Raw genomic sequence first — 15019 nt, forward strand, 5'->3', positions numbered from 1 at the left:
TGGTTTATAACTGCGGACGGTCCGGGTTTTGAACCACGGACGGTCCGCGACTTCGCAAAAAAAGAGTGTAACGGCTAGTTTTTGAAGGGATGTCTATATATACCCAATGCCCGGTCATTGGGTGCCTCTCTTGGCCATTTGAACTACATACTTGACATCATAGAGTTAAGGCAACCCTCACACACACACACTTGCTTAGAGATTGCATTCTTGAGAGTGTGAGGGCCTTCTAGTGCATTGCATCAATAGTTTGAGCTTTGTGGCACTAGGTAAACTTCAAGTAAGCGTCATCGACTTGTTACTCTTGGGAGTTGCCGCTCCCTAGACGGCTTGGAGAAGAGGATTTCGTGGAGCTCCTCCAAGGAGATTGTTGAGGAGCCCCGATTTCGGTTGTGAGAGGTCTTGTGATCACCTCACCGGAGAGGTGAAGAGCAACTCTAGTGGAATCGAGGTGTGGAGCGGTTCCTTGATTCAAGCTGGCTCAAGATCAAGAGGTTCTTGATAGAGGAGCGATTGATTCTTGGAATCCACCTCAACGTGGATTAGGGGTGACCGGCAAGTCATCGACACCACGAGATAAATTCTTGTGTCAAGCTTGGTTACTTCTCTTGCTCACTTTAATTCTTGTTTTTACTTTGAGCAATTTACTTTACTAGAGCTTGATTTGTATCTTGTCACCCTAGGTTGCAAACCCATCTAGAGATAGTAGTAGCATGACATAGGGCTTTCCTTTGTCACTAATTAAATTTCTCTAGTGTTATTGGTTTTAGATTTTAAACCGCCTATTCACCCCCCTAGTCGGTGTTCTTGATCCTACAGCCGCCGCTTGCGCCTGCGCCGTGCGCCGTTGCTTCCCATCCCGGCGCGGCGACGACGGAGGGGGCGAGATGCGAGGTGGCGGTGGCCGGCGAGACCCAAGACACGAGGAGCCAAGAAAGGGAGGGCGGCGGCGGGACGTTCGGTGGCGGCGGGATGCCCGACGGCGGGCAGGATCTGAGGGGCGGCGGCGGTGGGACGCACGGCGGCGGGCAGGACCTGAGGACTGAGGAGCAGCGGCGGCGGAAGTGTGGAATGCACGGGGGCGGGCCGCGGGTGGGACGCTTGGAGCGGCGGCGGCTAGCGGGAGGCGAAATGGAGGCAGAGTCACGGGACTGAAGGTTAGGGTTTGGTTGGTTGGGCTGTGCCTTTTTTCCTTACTGGGTTGATTTTTTGGATCTCCACGGGTCCCCCACGGGTTGGATTTGTTCCCCGAACCCGTCCTGCTAGATTTCATTTCAGGGCCCCGCCCCGTTAGCCCCGCGGGGGGATTTCCAGACCCGTACCCGCCCCCAAACGGGCGGATCCCCGCAGGTCCCGAGCCCGTTAGCCCCCGTTGCTACCCTGATCCCGTATTTTAATATCAACCTCGGCTCAGGATCCTGGGAGGCTCGCTCGAGCTCGGCTCCCCTCCCCCGCTCAGGGCCTCAGGTTTCATCTCCTCCCTCTGTTGCTTCTCTCTAGTTAAAAAAAAAAAATTTCCCTTCTCTCGGACTCTCTCCTCCCTTGCACTTGCTCTCTTCCTTCCCCGGCGGCGACGACTGGGCAAGCGGCGGCGCCATTTGTCCTGTCTTCGCCCAGCCCCTTTTGCCGGCGATGAGCGCGTCCTCTAGGTATGCCCGCCCCTTCACTTTCCTTCTGCTGTGCAAGACGGAGCACCCCAAACCCTAACAAAACTATTTGTATTCGGATCTGAATCCAGTTACAATATATTACCTACTAACTTCGATTTCGTTTGCTAGAATTATCGGGTGTACATGTGTACACCCATGTTCTATGCTGGGTCCGCCCCTGGTGGCTCCCATGAATGGAGTAAAGAAAAAAATTTCTTGTTTGGCGTCCACCCCTGCACTGCTGCTACGATTTGGGGGGAATTGCCAACCTACACATGTCCTACTCCCTGCCTCCCCAAGACCAAACTTCACTGCCATCAAATTCTAGCTCATGCGATGTTGCTACCACCTCCTTTTGTGAGCTATTTGATGCCCTAAACTCAAACACTGGCGCAAGGCCTCTCAAGGTAGCCGCATAGGTTGTGTCAAGCCAAGGTACCTTGCTGCCTAGCAGCGTGCACTTTATAGCACACTGATTTTATGTTGGAAATTAGTAGTATTGGGGAGGCCAACAATATTCAATGAGAGATGTGCTCCATCTTGCTGCTGGAGAGTAGCTTTGATACATTAAAGAATATATCTCAAATATATGGATTTCGGGTAACAAAATGATTTCAAGGTGTATCTTGAAGTTGTATCAAGATTCCTCCTTTTTTTTCCTGCTTACAGTTTGATCCTCTATACAATTGAAGATATATGATTGGTTTTGTTCCATTGGTGATACTCTGTTGCTTCGTTTATCAGATAGGAGGTTGGATTCTTTAGCTTTTGCTGAAGATAGGCCATCATTATGCAGTTGCTTACTTGCTTAGAATTACTGTTTCTCCAACACTGTTGTACTAGGCTCATATTTGAGACGAGTTGAATGAGTCGTTTTGCTGATGTGGAGATGATCAGTTGGTACTGTTCATGTGATTTGTTGTTTGCATCTGGTATCTTCTCATGTCCCAGTTTTCTGTATTTATGGGAAATATCTTGGCATCAATTGAATAATTGCAAATTTGTTTCTTTGGAAGATAAGGTTATGCCATCTCTAGTTCTAGACCCCTAGCAATGACACTTGGTGTCTGTTGTTTGAACCTTTTATGACTTACGAACTGTGAGATTGATGGGCTGTTGGTACATCCTGTATTTGCTCATAAGAAAATTGATGATGAACTTCCATTGTCACTCGCATATTTGTATTACTCACTAAGTTAATCTTCACTAATATGTACTCTCTCATAGCAGATCGTAGCTGCAAATATTTGAAGATCTTTATTGGTGATTTCTAGTTATGTTCCTGCTTTTATCGGAGATTCTTTGAGGTGATGCCGGATGCCAACTCATCATTCTCTGGAGGTGCTAAGTTGCAGCCAAGCACGAGCATGAATACAGATTCATTCATGCGTGTTCCAGCCTCCCCGATATCATTTTCATCAAATAACATCTCTGGCTCTTCAGTCATTGATGGTTCAATTGTGCAGCAAAGTCCACCCCAAGATCAGGTGCAAAAGCGGAGGTCTTCAAGTGTAACATCACATCCTACGATTGAGGCTGGTGGTGCATTGCATCCTCAAAAGAAATCAAGAATTGATGTTAGGCAAGATGATATACTACAGCATCAGCTGATTCAGCAGCTGCTCCATGGTCAGAGTTCTCTGCATCTTCAGGGGCAACAGAATCCACAGCTTCAAGCTTTGATGCAGCAGCATAAACTGGCACAGATGCAGCAGCGGCAGCGGCAGCAGTTGTTGCAACCTTTTGCTCAGATACAACAATCTCAAATTGGCATCCCTCGTCAGCCTCAGCTTAGACCACCACTAGCACAGCCTGGAATGCAGCTAGCTGGGCCTATTAGGACTCCTGTTGACAGTGGGCTTTGTTCCCGCAGGCTATTGCAGTATTTGTATCACAAGCGTCATCATCCAGAGGTACATTTCTGCATTGTATTCATTGATCATGAGATTACACTATACAAGTCCTCAGAAGTACAATTAATACCTGCACGCTGTCTTGTAGAATAATCCCATAACATACTGGAGGAAGCTTGTCGAGGAATATTTTGCACCACGAGCAAGAGAAAGATGGTGTGTGTCTTCTTATGAAAAGAGACCAAATGGTTCAGTTTCTACTCCACAAACAGCTCTGGTTAGTTAATAGTTTACACTTCACAGTAGCAAATTTACTTGCGATCATATCGATCTTGGTTTTGTGGTCTGTGTGCAGCGTCACTTTCTGTTTGATTTCAAAACAACATTGATTAGCATCTTCTTAATCTTATACTTGGATCTTTGAACACAGCATTTTATTTATCATTTATCAAGTTCTGTTAATGGCAGCTGAATAGACTTCGTAGGTCTAGCTTTTGGTAGTAAAGAGCTTTCTTGTTGCAGTACCTAAATAGAAAAAGGCTGATTCTTTTTGCTCCTTCACATTTACAGTTAATGTGGGGGAATCCTTATGACCCCTTCTTTTTTATTCTCTCTTCTTAATCAAATGAAACAGTACTGGTTATTAAAACGTCGTGAAAACGTCGTGAAAACGTTGTTTACACGATTAAACGTTGGAGGATTTTGAAACGCTTGAACGTTTCGCCAAAATCACGTAAAACGACGTTTTATGACGTTTAAACATTCGTTTTAGGCGTTTTGGCGTTTTATCTCGTGAAATTCGGTTAAACGACGCTTGCATGGTCGTTTTATCTCGTGAAATTAGGGTGCTTGTGGACTTGTCATTCTACTATTCTATTTTGTTGTTTGCTTGATTGCTTTGGTTGTGAACATGTTATTTTGGAACTATTATTATGTGAACCTACATTGGTTGTTTGGTATGGTTGTTTGGTATTTAATTAGTTGTTTGGTATTAAACTTCGTATATTATGTGAATTGATTATTTATATTGATATTTTTCTATATTATTTGTCACGACGTTTAAATTTTCGTTTAAACGTTTACAAGACGAAATCTGCTCTCCAACGTTTCAACGTTTTATCGTGCTAATAACCTGGTGAAACACAATTCTCCTGCGTTTTCGAGAAAAAAGAATGTGAGGGAGAATATTCCTTGATTTTTTTAAATTACAAAATCTGATGTATATGTTCATAAACATTTCATACAATCCTATTTTATCGATTACAGGATTCGTGGCGGTGTGACATTTGCAATACACATGGTGGGAAAGGATATGGTTCGTAATATCTGTCAACTCTGGCAAACTATATTCCAGATGCTTTTCTTCGTATTCGAATTTTGGTTTCCTTGGTTCCTCTTTGAAAGATGATTGATCTCTTGGTAGCCAAACTCAACACTTAAGTATCTTGTGGTAGACAAAACGGTGTACGGTTTTGTCAAGGACGTCGGGACCTAGGTGTAGGAAGGAATAATAGATGTATTCCTCCAACCCTAGAAGGGTGGGTATATATAATTCCTATACATGAGCCTCTAGATGGGCCTCTATACACATGGGCTCAATATACACCAACACCCCCCGCAGTCTGAACTACCGACACAGCGGTGTTCAAGACTGGACAAAAAGAAAGCCAACACTAGGGTATGCTCCGGAGGAGCGGCGTCATCTTCATCTTCAACGCCTTCGAGGAGGAACAGCCGCTTGCAGACGCAGTTGTGGCCACGGGTGAACTTCTCATCGCAGTTGTAACAAAGCCCGAGGCGACGTCGCTCCTCTTATTCCGCCTGGGTGAGGCGCTTGATGGGGCGGCCTTCGACGGGGAGGGCCGGCTTAGGACCCTGCGGCATTGGGGCCGCTAGGGTCTGCGGGTTCTGGATCCGAACGTCGATGCTGAGCGGAGGAAGGAGACCACCGGTGAACAGCTGGACTCTTTGCGCCTCCTCCAGAGGGCCTGCACGGGCAAGGAGTGCCTGGAACCGATCCTGGTACTCGGCGACGGTGCCCGAACGGCGGCAGTCAGCCAGTTCGGCCAATGGAGCCGAACGCAGGGGAGGGCCGTAGCACAGGTTGGATCAACTCCTTGAAGCGGCGCCAGGACGGTGTGCCCTCATCTTGTTGGACCCGGATGTACCACATCTGGGCGCCCTCCTCCAGATTGTAGGAGGCCATCCACACCTTCTCCTCCTCCATGATCCGCTGCTGATGGAAGTAAGATTCACATTTGTTGAGGAAGATCAGCGGGTCGGACTTGCCGTCGTAGCGCAGGAAATCCATCTTCTGGAACCGCGGCGGGCGGTCTTGGTGGTGCTCACAAAACCCTGCTTGTTGTTCGAGGACGACGAAGGGCGTTCCGCGGTCAGGGAGGCGATCGCCTTGGAGTTGGCCTCGACGGCGGTTTGCAGTGCCGTGACGGCGGCGGCGAGCGTGTTCAAAGTGGTCTTGAGGTCGGTGTTGTCGCCCGCTTCGGCCATATTGCTGGCGCAGGAAGACGACGACGAAAGGCGAAGGCGAGGTGGGCGCGGCGGCTGGTGGTGGAGACGGGGTGGCGGAGCGTTCGGGTGAGGATCGCCGGGATCGTGATACCAGGCTGTCACGGACATCGGGACCTAGGGTAGCTGGCCCTCGGCTATGGAGTTCGTAGCCGCGGTCCGTCGTCGCCGTCGAGGTTTTGCCCCTCAGCCGTCGGCTTGTTCAGAGGAGGAAGAAGGAGAGTAGATTGGTATTGTATTTTACTTAAAACCCTCAGGAGTCCGATTACATGAATATATGGCCTCAGGCCCAAACCGACTGGAGATAGACTCCCTAAATCTAGGAACTAAAATAGATAACAAACTCTATCTTTCCTAACCTAGCCACTGCTGGATGGCTCGCCCAGCGCGCGCGCCGCGCGTTCCTCGTCGCGTCGCACATCCCTGGCCCTCCTGCGCCTTGCATATGTGCGGCCCCACATGACAGGTTTCAGACCAGAACAAAGATGCAAGTATGTGATATCACAAATTGTTATAATACATCATGCATAGGCATCAAGATTTGTTAATAGTTATCTATGAATATATACTGAGCGGTCAAAATCATACTGTGTGCATGCATTTGATATGCGAATGACTGATCAGACACAAATGAAGAACATTTAAGATAGCACGGTGACATTGCATTGCTGCGTCTCTTTTCACATTGAATCTGTGGTAAAGCAAGATTAAATTTGTGTTATCTACTTTTCATCTGTGCACTACGCAAGTGCTGTGGCCATTATATAGATGCACAGCTTACATCTGTTGTTCAAGTAGCTTTCTGATTTGGTACTTGTAATACGAGCAGCATCTCTTACCCAGTTATCCTTTTTATATCTGATCCCATCTTACAGAGGCTACATATGAAGTTCTTCCTAGACTGTGTCAAATCAGATTTGATCATGGCGTTATAGATGAATACCTATTCCTTGACATGCCCAATGAATTCCGGTTGCCTAATGGATTAATGCTGCTGGAGCATAAAAAAGTTGTTCAAAAGAGTGTCTATGAGCATCTACATGTTACACATGAGGGGCATCTGAGAATCATATTCACTCCAGAATTAAAGGTATGCTTCGTGGAGTAGCTCTCACATATTTGAAATTTTTGTAATGTATCATTTTAAGCATAGAAATAATCCCCAAAAGGGGCAATAATCATTCTTATCAGCTTATTGCCTGTGAATTATGTAGATAATGTCCTGGGAGTTCTGTTCACGACGACATGAAGAGTATATCACCCGCAGGGTTCTGGCACCACAGGTGGAGTTTGTAGATCAGCACACTCTTCCACTTTAATTTGGCTACAAAATTGTTAATTTAAGATTTAACCCTGCATAACTACATAGTAATATAGTTTTTCTAGGGCTGTAGGGCATAACAATATAGTTATTGCTCGGCAACCTAGGTCTTAGGTGATGAATCATAAATGATGCGGCATAAATCTTATTATTACATGGCAACTTTGTTGGATCCTTCATAATTGGTGAAAACTTGCTTGTTTCCGTCACAGCTCTTCCACAAACTATTTTGGTGATTCTTCATTTCTCATTGATGTAATGGAGTTCAAAAGTTCTTCAAAAAACCCCAGATAGGATCAAACCTCTTCAATCCATTCTCATGGCATTTTTCTTATATGTACTCTGAGGGCATTCCCTAAGTGCATATTTATGTTTTACTTATAGTTACACTTTTTAACCCATTCTCATGGCATTTTTCTTATATGTACTCTGAGGGCATTCCCTAAGTGCATATTTATGTTTTACTTAAGTGTAACTATCATCGATGACTATGATATCTTAAATTTTACACATGATTCTGCCTTTCAGGTCAATAATCTGCTACAAGTTGCCCAGAGATACCAAGCTGCTGCCAGTGGAATTGGTCCTGCAAGGGTTTCAAATGATGAAGCACAAACCATTTGCAACATGTTAGTGAATAGACTATGCTTCACAGCTGTATTGTTCATTATATAGAGATTTTTTGCCATGATAAATTTAAAAACCTGCATCTCATAGCAATCATGTTTTTTAAAAAAAAATCTTACTAAAGCAATAATAATATTTCTCTCTCCCTCTCGTTCTATTAGGTTTGTGACTGCATCGCGGCAACTAGCGAAGAATCTGGAGTACCACACCTTGAATGAACATGGTCTTTCTAAACGATACGTTCGCTGCCTACAGGTAATTAGACTGTTCCCGTCACATTATATATTTCTCCAATATTATCCCATAAATCCTGCCTAGATTTTAGTACAATGTAATTATCTGCCTGCCCATCCTATTGTTCTGTACGTTCATATGCATCAAGAACACTGATGATCATCTGTTGTTTTCAGATATCTGAGGTGGTGAATCATATGAAGGACTTGATTGAGTTCACGAACAAGAACAATCTTGGCCCTATAGGTATGATCATGCACATTTACCTATCATTATCTTCTGTTTATACCTATCACTGTTTTCAGTCTATACCTATCATTGTCCTCAGCTTATACCCAGTTGTTAATTGTTAGCTGTGGCTGAATTTTTTTTCTAAAGTAGGTTGTAACCAATGTTTTGCTCACTATTTCTATGAAGATACACCTTTAGAAAAGTTAATAGCTAGTCCAAGTTCTTTGTATAAGCAAACCGTAGAGCTCTTGAAACGACAGTTGAACCATAAAGGGACAAACCCAGTCGGTGCTATGTTTTAACCTGGTCAACTCAGTTGTTTCCGGACCTAATGAAGTGGAATATTATAAGTTATTTTATTTTTCCCCTTCTATCAATAGCAAAGCATTTAACTATATGACAGCAGTGGCAAAAACAGTAGATTATCAGAATGCTAACATTTTGGTGTCATTTTAATGTGCTCTGTGTTCATATGCAGAGGGCCTGAAGAATTATCCGAAACCAAATGTACCGAAGCTTCCAGGACAGAATACGCAAGAGGCAAAACACCTAATGGCTGCTGCTGGCCTTCCCAATGACCAGAACACCACTAAAGTCATGGGCCTCAAACAAGAAATAGGCGCTCATGTGGACAACGGATCTTCTGGTGTTGGAGCTGTCGGTAATAGTACTCCACAGAATGCTACAGCACTAAACAGTTACCAGAATATACTCAGAAGCTCCAGTGCAAATCAGAGCCTGCTACAACAGGAGGCATCCAGTGTCTTCAAAGGTTCTGCAGCAATGCACAATGGCATACAGCTGGAAGCATCTAGATCGTTCCATGCACCTAGCCAAGCTCACCTTGCACAATTCCAACGTTCCGCGTCATTTCAGCATCCAATGCCCCAGCATAACAATCTTCAGGGCATGGGAATGCAAAATAATCTCCAGGGCTTGGGAATGCAAAGTAATCTTCAGGGCTTGGGAGGGCAAAATAATCTCCAGGGTGTGAACCCACAATACCAGCAGCATGTTTTAAACCAGCTGCTTCAAGAAGTTAAGAACACTAACAACCACGCTTTGGTGCAGCAACTACCTCCAGCCAACCCTAATGTAAACAGTGGTCTTGCATCTGGAGCTGCTAACACCAACAGTGCTGCTACTGGAGAGCAGACTCAGCATATCAATAACAGCACCATGAAGGCTGCAGCTACAATCGGCACCGGGCCGAGCAATGTGATCAACAACAGCACAGCCAGCATCGACCCCAGCAGAAGTAACAGTTTCAAGTCGGTAAGCAGCAACCCAGCTGCTGCTACTGGAGGCAGCAATGCTGCGACTTCCAAGGCCGAGCCCTTCCATGAATTAGATGATCTCGACCATCTCATTAACAATGAACTGGCAGAAAGCGGACTGTTCATGGCGGACCAAGGCGGCAGCGGCTTCTCGTGGAACATGTGACAGGAGTACATAGACGTCTCACTGCTCTGTGAGCTTCAATGTAAGCGATGAGCAATAGCCTGCTTGGATGCTGTGTGGAAGCTAGCGAGTGGTGATGGAAAGTTGCCTAGTTGCAAGTTTCTCTTTGTTTTTTAATTACCGTTTCGGACTGCTGTGAGTTGTGACCGTGCTCTGATGTAACTTCAGGTGTCAGTTGGATCTGTTGTGGGGATGTGAGAGCTGTAACCAGTAGTTATTGGAATATATGGTTGTCGTGCAATCGAATGTATTGCTGCGATTGTTTCATCATCTCACCCCCAAAGTGTACATCTATCAACTTCAGGCTATGATCCAACTCCCAAATGCTTTGTTTGGAGAGTTAAATATTGAGTCAAGCAGGGTGTTCATACATAATGGTGATGTACTCCTCGTTGCAATGATTGTTTTACGACAAACAATTGTTTCAAAACGTAACAGACTTGCATATCACATTCAGTTTCGTCAGGCATGCTACAGCGGAGCAAGTAGGCGATAAGAATACCAGTTCGACGAGTTTAACCAAGACCATCCATTGTGCATCCGACAAGAATACAGGTCTATAATTTTTGTTTAACTCGTCCATGTCTACAATGGCATCGAGTTCGAGACATTGAACAAGTGAACCCTAGGATTTAGCTCTACCCATAGCAGGTCGTTGTGTAGTTGGCCTTCTGTATCTTAGGATCCGCAACTTAATTCCTTTGATTCGGTTACATAGCGGGCTATCTCTGCTCAAATTCCGCTTTGTTTCTTCCTTAGTTCCTTTGAACGTTCAATTATCTTCTGAATTCTTGCTGTCATCGAGTTGTTCTTGGTCTGATCTCCGAGATCCTAACCAAATCTTATAGAAACTACACTTATAGCGAATAGATTCCTTTTTCCTGGAAAAGATGGGAAACACAGCTAAGATTTACCAATATTCCAATAGATCATCCTCCATGCCAGAGCACTTTAGCTCACCTTTCTGCAAACAGGACATACGTAAGAGCTTCAATAACGACCAATGTTTTATGAACCCATCAGGTCATAACTATTGTATGAAGCAGGCATGATTTAACTTCGATAATCAAAAGAACATGCAGGTTTTGACAAATTTTTACTGCAAATATAGTGTAGTTCCTATAAGTTCATTCACCTAAACAAAGTAGCAGCTAAGAAACAAATATATAGTAGGACCACTATATAAGCTATTTTTCCCAAGCAATATAAAGCTAAGAGTTGTAAACAAATATGCATTAGGCACGAACTCTATGAAAAGCAGTTGCTCATACCATCATAGTAATTACCAGTTTACCACAGAATTTCATCATTTTTGTGCCACCAAGAAACGAAAGTCCACTGGATGTTATCGAGTTATCCAGAAGTAATCACCACAAGTTTCATCCTTCAGTGAGACGAGCTAGACAGAGCATCTACTCATATTAAAGTATGTTGACACAGAATCGCGGCAACACACTCGAATGCGCTAGAACGCGCGAGAGATCGTCAAAACGATCAGAACCAGCGAGTCTCTGGGCGAACCGGTCTGACCGGTTGCGTCGACCGGTCAGAACCGCGACGAACCTAGGAACACGAGCTCGGGAGGGACCCCGTCGGAGCTCGCGCAGCTAGGGTTGCTCTGAGGTCGGCAAGCCACTCAGAACGCCTTCAAATGCCGTCGAGACGCAGGAAGAACAACAATTAAGGTTTGGAAAAGGCTAGGGGTTGAGAGAACAAAAAGTAATGTAGATTGATTTGATTCGATTGGGAATAATCTCAATCAGCCTTAGCCTTTATATTTATAGGCCGGGAAAGTCATACCCCTTTCCAAGTTGATTTATATAAGGATTCCAAACAAAAAAAACGAAATCTATTCGGATTACACAGGAAGCGGGCAGCGGGACGAAGCCTTGGAACCAAACAAGCACCAACAACCTGAAGCTAGTCAGCATGATCCAAACGATGATGGTTCCAGTCATCATCCAACAACTTGAAGCTAGTCAGCATGATCCAAACGAAGCCTTGGATCATATTTCAGCAGACAACCTGATCCAAGATGCTCCACCAGACGAAGATGAAGCCACTCGCACAGCCCGTAGGGCAAGGAATCAACGTAAAGAGGAGCGCAGGGTTCATGCGGCTGAACGTGCTCGTATTCCACCGCGCAACCTCAACCATGAATTCAACAATGTCGCTGACCCTGTCTTCAGAACACCAATTGCTGCGATGACAGAAGCGACCCTGCGATTCATGCAGATGCCTCAAAACTCGGAGATGGAGCATGTCATACACCTTGCCAAGAACACTGTTGAACAACTCGAGAGACAAAACCCGTTGTCCTCACTCCATGGCACCCGGTCAAGGGCCACTGCAACAGTCATACCTCAAGCAAGTTGCACTCCTGGAGGCCATCACCGACAACAACAATTGGAGGAGCAAAATCAAAGAAACCAGGAGGATCAAGAAGTTGCAAGTAACCATCGACCCAGGGCAAACCAAGCCCCTGGGCCGCAGCCAAATCGCAACAACAACAACCGCGGGCGCAACAGGGAGGAAGTAGCCAATTCCGTAGTGGACGCACGGGACATCATCAACGCAAGACGCAGATCGCAACTCGCAGACAACTCCAACTGCTTCCAAGCCCTTAGCAGAGTCTTTGACAACGCCGCGTACCCAAAGGATTTCAAGCCCACGAACATCCAAAAGTACGATGGTAAGCAAGACCCTGCCCAATGGTTACGTTTATATTCAACCGCTGTTAGTGTTGCAGGGGGAGACACCAACACCAAGGTCCTCTACTTCCCGATGGCCCTGGAGCCTGCACCCCTCACGTGGCTTGAAAGCTTGGCGCGCGAGTCGATACACTCGTGGGATGACGTCAAGAAGGCCTTCATCGACAACTTCCAGGGGTCGCTACATCGAGTACCACTCGACACGCCCTGTCCATGTGCAAACAAGAGCAAGGCGAATCGATCAGATCCTATGTCAAGCGCTTCTTCGACACAAGAGCCACCATCCCCAACGTCGCCGACGATGACATCATCGACTACTTCCAGAGCGGCATCACCGTTCAATCTCTATACCGTGACTTTGTGCGTAATCGCCCCAAAACGGTTGTGGAACTACGAGACATGATGCAACGCTGGGCCGACGAAGAAGAGCAGGAACGCAGCCTCTTCCCACGCCGCAACAATGACAACAACGGGAAGCGTCACAATGACCGTGGAGGGCCCAGCAACCAGCGGGATCCTGTGCGTAAACGTAAGCCAGATGACACTGTCGGCACTATGGATTGCACCCCGCGTGGTAAAAAGAGCGACAAGCTGCAGGACCAATTCGACAAGATTCTCCACAACAAGAGATGTCCAATCCACCCCAAGAGCAACCACTCGATGTGGGAGTGTACGATCCTATGCAAATCCTTCCAGTCGGCACCTGCAGTCGCTCCTAAGAAAGAACAGGACAAAGGCGACAAAGATGACAAGAAAGACCATGACGGTTTCCAGCAGCAACAAAATGTCATCAATGTCATATTTGGAGGAGATCCTAGCTTCTCCAAGAGAGCTCAGAATCTCCTACTCAGAGAGATCCTCTCAGTCGAGCCAGCAGTTCAGAGGCCACTGAAATTCAGCGAGGTCCCCATTACCTTCTCTAGGGAAGATCAATGGACCAGCTTCTCTGAACCTGGAAAGTTCCCGCTAGTACTCGATGCAGTCATCCAGGGCTCCAAGCTTACTCGAGTACTTATCGACGGCGGAAGTGGGCTCAACCTGATCTTTGCAATCACATTGGCAAAGATGTGCCTCAACTACATGAGTTTGCTTACTCCAAGCAAGGCCCCGTTCTACGGCATCATCCTCGGGAATTCCTCTACACCAATCGGCTCGGTTACACTCCCAGTCACATTTGGTACAGAACAGAACTTCCGAACAGAGTACATCAAATTTGAAGTAGCCGACTTCGACTCTTCCTACCATGCTATCTTGGGAAGACCTGCACTAGCCAAGTTCATGGCAGTACCGCACTATGTCTACCTGCTCCTCAAGATGCCAGGCAACACAGGAGTACTTTCATTATGTGGAGACCTCCTCAAGTCCTTCGAGTGTGACAAGGAAGCAATAGATCATGCTGCCACAATTCGGGTCCCTAGCTCTGTCAGCGAAATACTTGCTGCTGCTAAGGAACTCTCACTCAAGGAGTCGATGCCTTCCAAGAAGCCAAGCCAATCATCGGTTAAACCAACTGGTGATGTGGGCACCAAGACTATCCAGCTACAAGAGGGAGATGACTACAAAACAGCAATCATCGAAGCAGGACTGGTTACATCTGTGACTATGATTAGCCATTATCTGAGTTTTTTTTCAGGACACCTCTCATCTGGGTACATCTGTGACTATAATATCTGCTCATGCACAAACACACACTAACTCTATACACAACACACCACACTCACTCCACGCATACACGAACAAACCTACAACTACACTCAGATCAAAAGATCACAACCTTGGAGAGATTACTGGGACAATCTATTGTGGCTTCACAAGTGAGAGGCAACAAAATTTATTCAAGGATAAACCCGGGTGAGAGGCGCGAGTCAGATGATGCAGTTGGATTCCCCAAAACTGCAGAAGGGCATAGAAAAATTTCGATACGGGAAGGGCAAGACCACGTTCCAAGAAGTCATGGAATACAACGGTCTCAAGGGTACCTTCCATGGGGTAATCTTCTCCATCCCCTGCACGCCATTGGATCACACCTTGAGTCTGGAGGAGACCCAAATTTTCCAATTCCTGGACTGCTGCTTCAGACATTTTGCTCTTATGCCGACCGGTTGACATATTGGCGACGGCTTCCTCTTCAACCTTGAATTTGTTCTTCTTGGGAGCCATCTCAAAGTCACGAGTTTTGACTCGGAGGCTACAAGAGGAGCTACAGATCTCACTGAGAAGGGACAAGTGTGAATTTGAGTTTGACGGCGGCTAGGAGTTCAAGGGGTAAAACCCTCAGAAGTTTTCAGGCGGCTTTATACAGATTCTGGTGGCAATTTTGTGAATATTTGGGATGTCAATGGATTCTTTCCTTTTCAGAGAAGTTTTCATTTTGCCATGAGCTTACTTTGATTCTTAAATCTAAAT

General features: G+C 45.9%; 1 protein-coding gene across 2 annotated transcripts; it reads left to right on the top strand.

Annotated features, from left to right (window-relative positions):
• Window positions 1–1332: 1332 nt before the first annotated feature.
• Window positions 1333–10274, top strand: LOC120659425 (probable transcriptional regulator SLK2). Of its 2 annotated transcripts, none has more exons than XM_039937569.1 (10): window positions 1333–1467; window positions 2880–3562; window positions 3651–3779; window positions 4769–4817; window positions 6904–7118; window positions 7243–7311; window positions 7878–7978; window positions 8138–8231; window positions 8387–8456; window positions 8920–10177. In XM_039937569.1, the coding sequence occupies exons 2-10, from the start codon at window positions 2960–2962 to the stop codon at window positions 9882–9884; spliced, it is 2295 nt and encodes a 764-aa protein (XP_039793503.1). In that variant the 5' UTR covers window positions 1333–1467; window positions 2880–2959; the 3' UTR covers window positions 9885–10177. The 2 variants fall into 2 exon arrangements, with proteins under 2 accessions (XP_039793503.1, XP_039793502.1); XM_039937568.1 differs by having other exon boundaries at window positions 1422–1649; window positions 8920–10274.
• Window positions 10275–15019: the final 4745 nt, after the last annotated feature.

This window comes from Panicum virgatum, chromosome 2N, assembly GCF_016808335.1.
Source record: "Panicum virgatum strain AP13 chromosome 2N, P.virgatum_v5, whole genome shotgun sequence".
Classification (NCBI taxonomy): Eukaryota; Viridiplantae; Streptophyta; class Magnoliopsida; order Poales; family Poaceae; genus Panicum; species Panicum virgatum.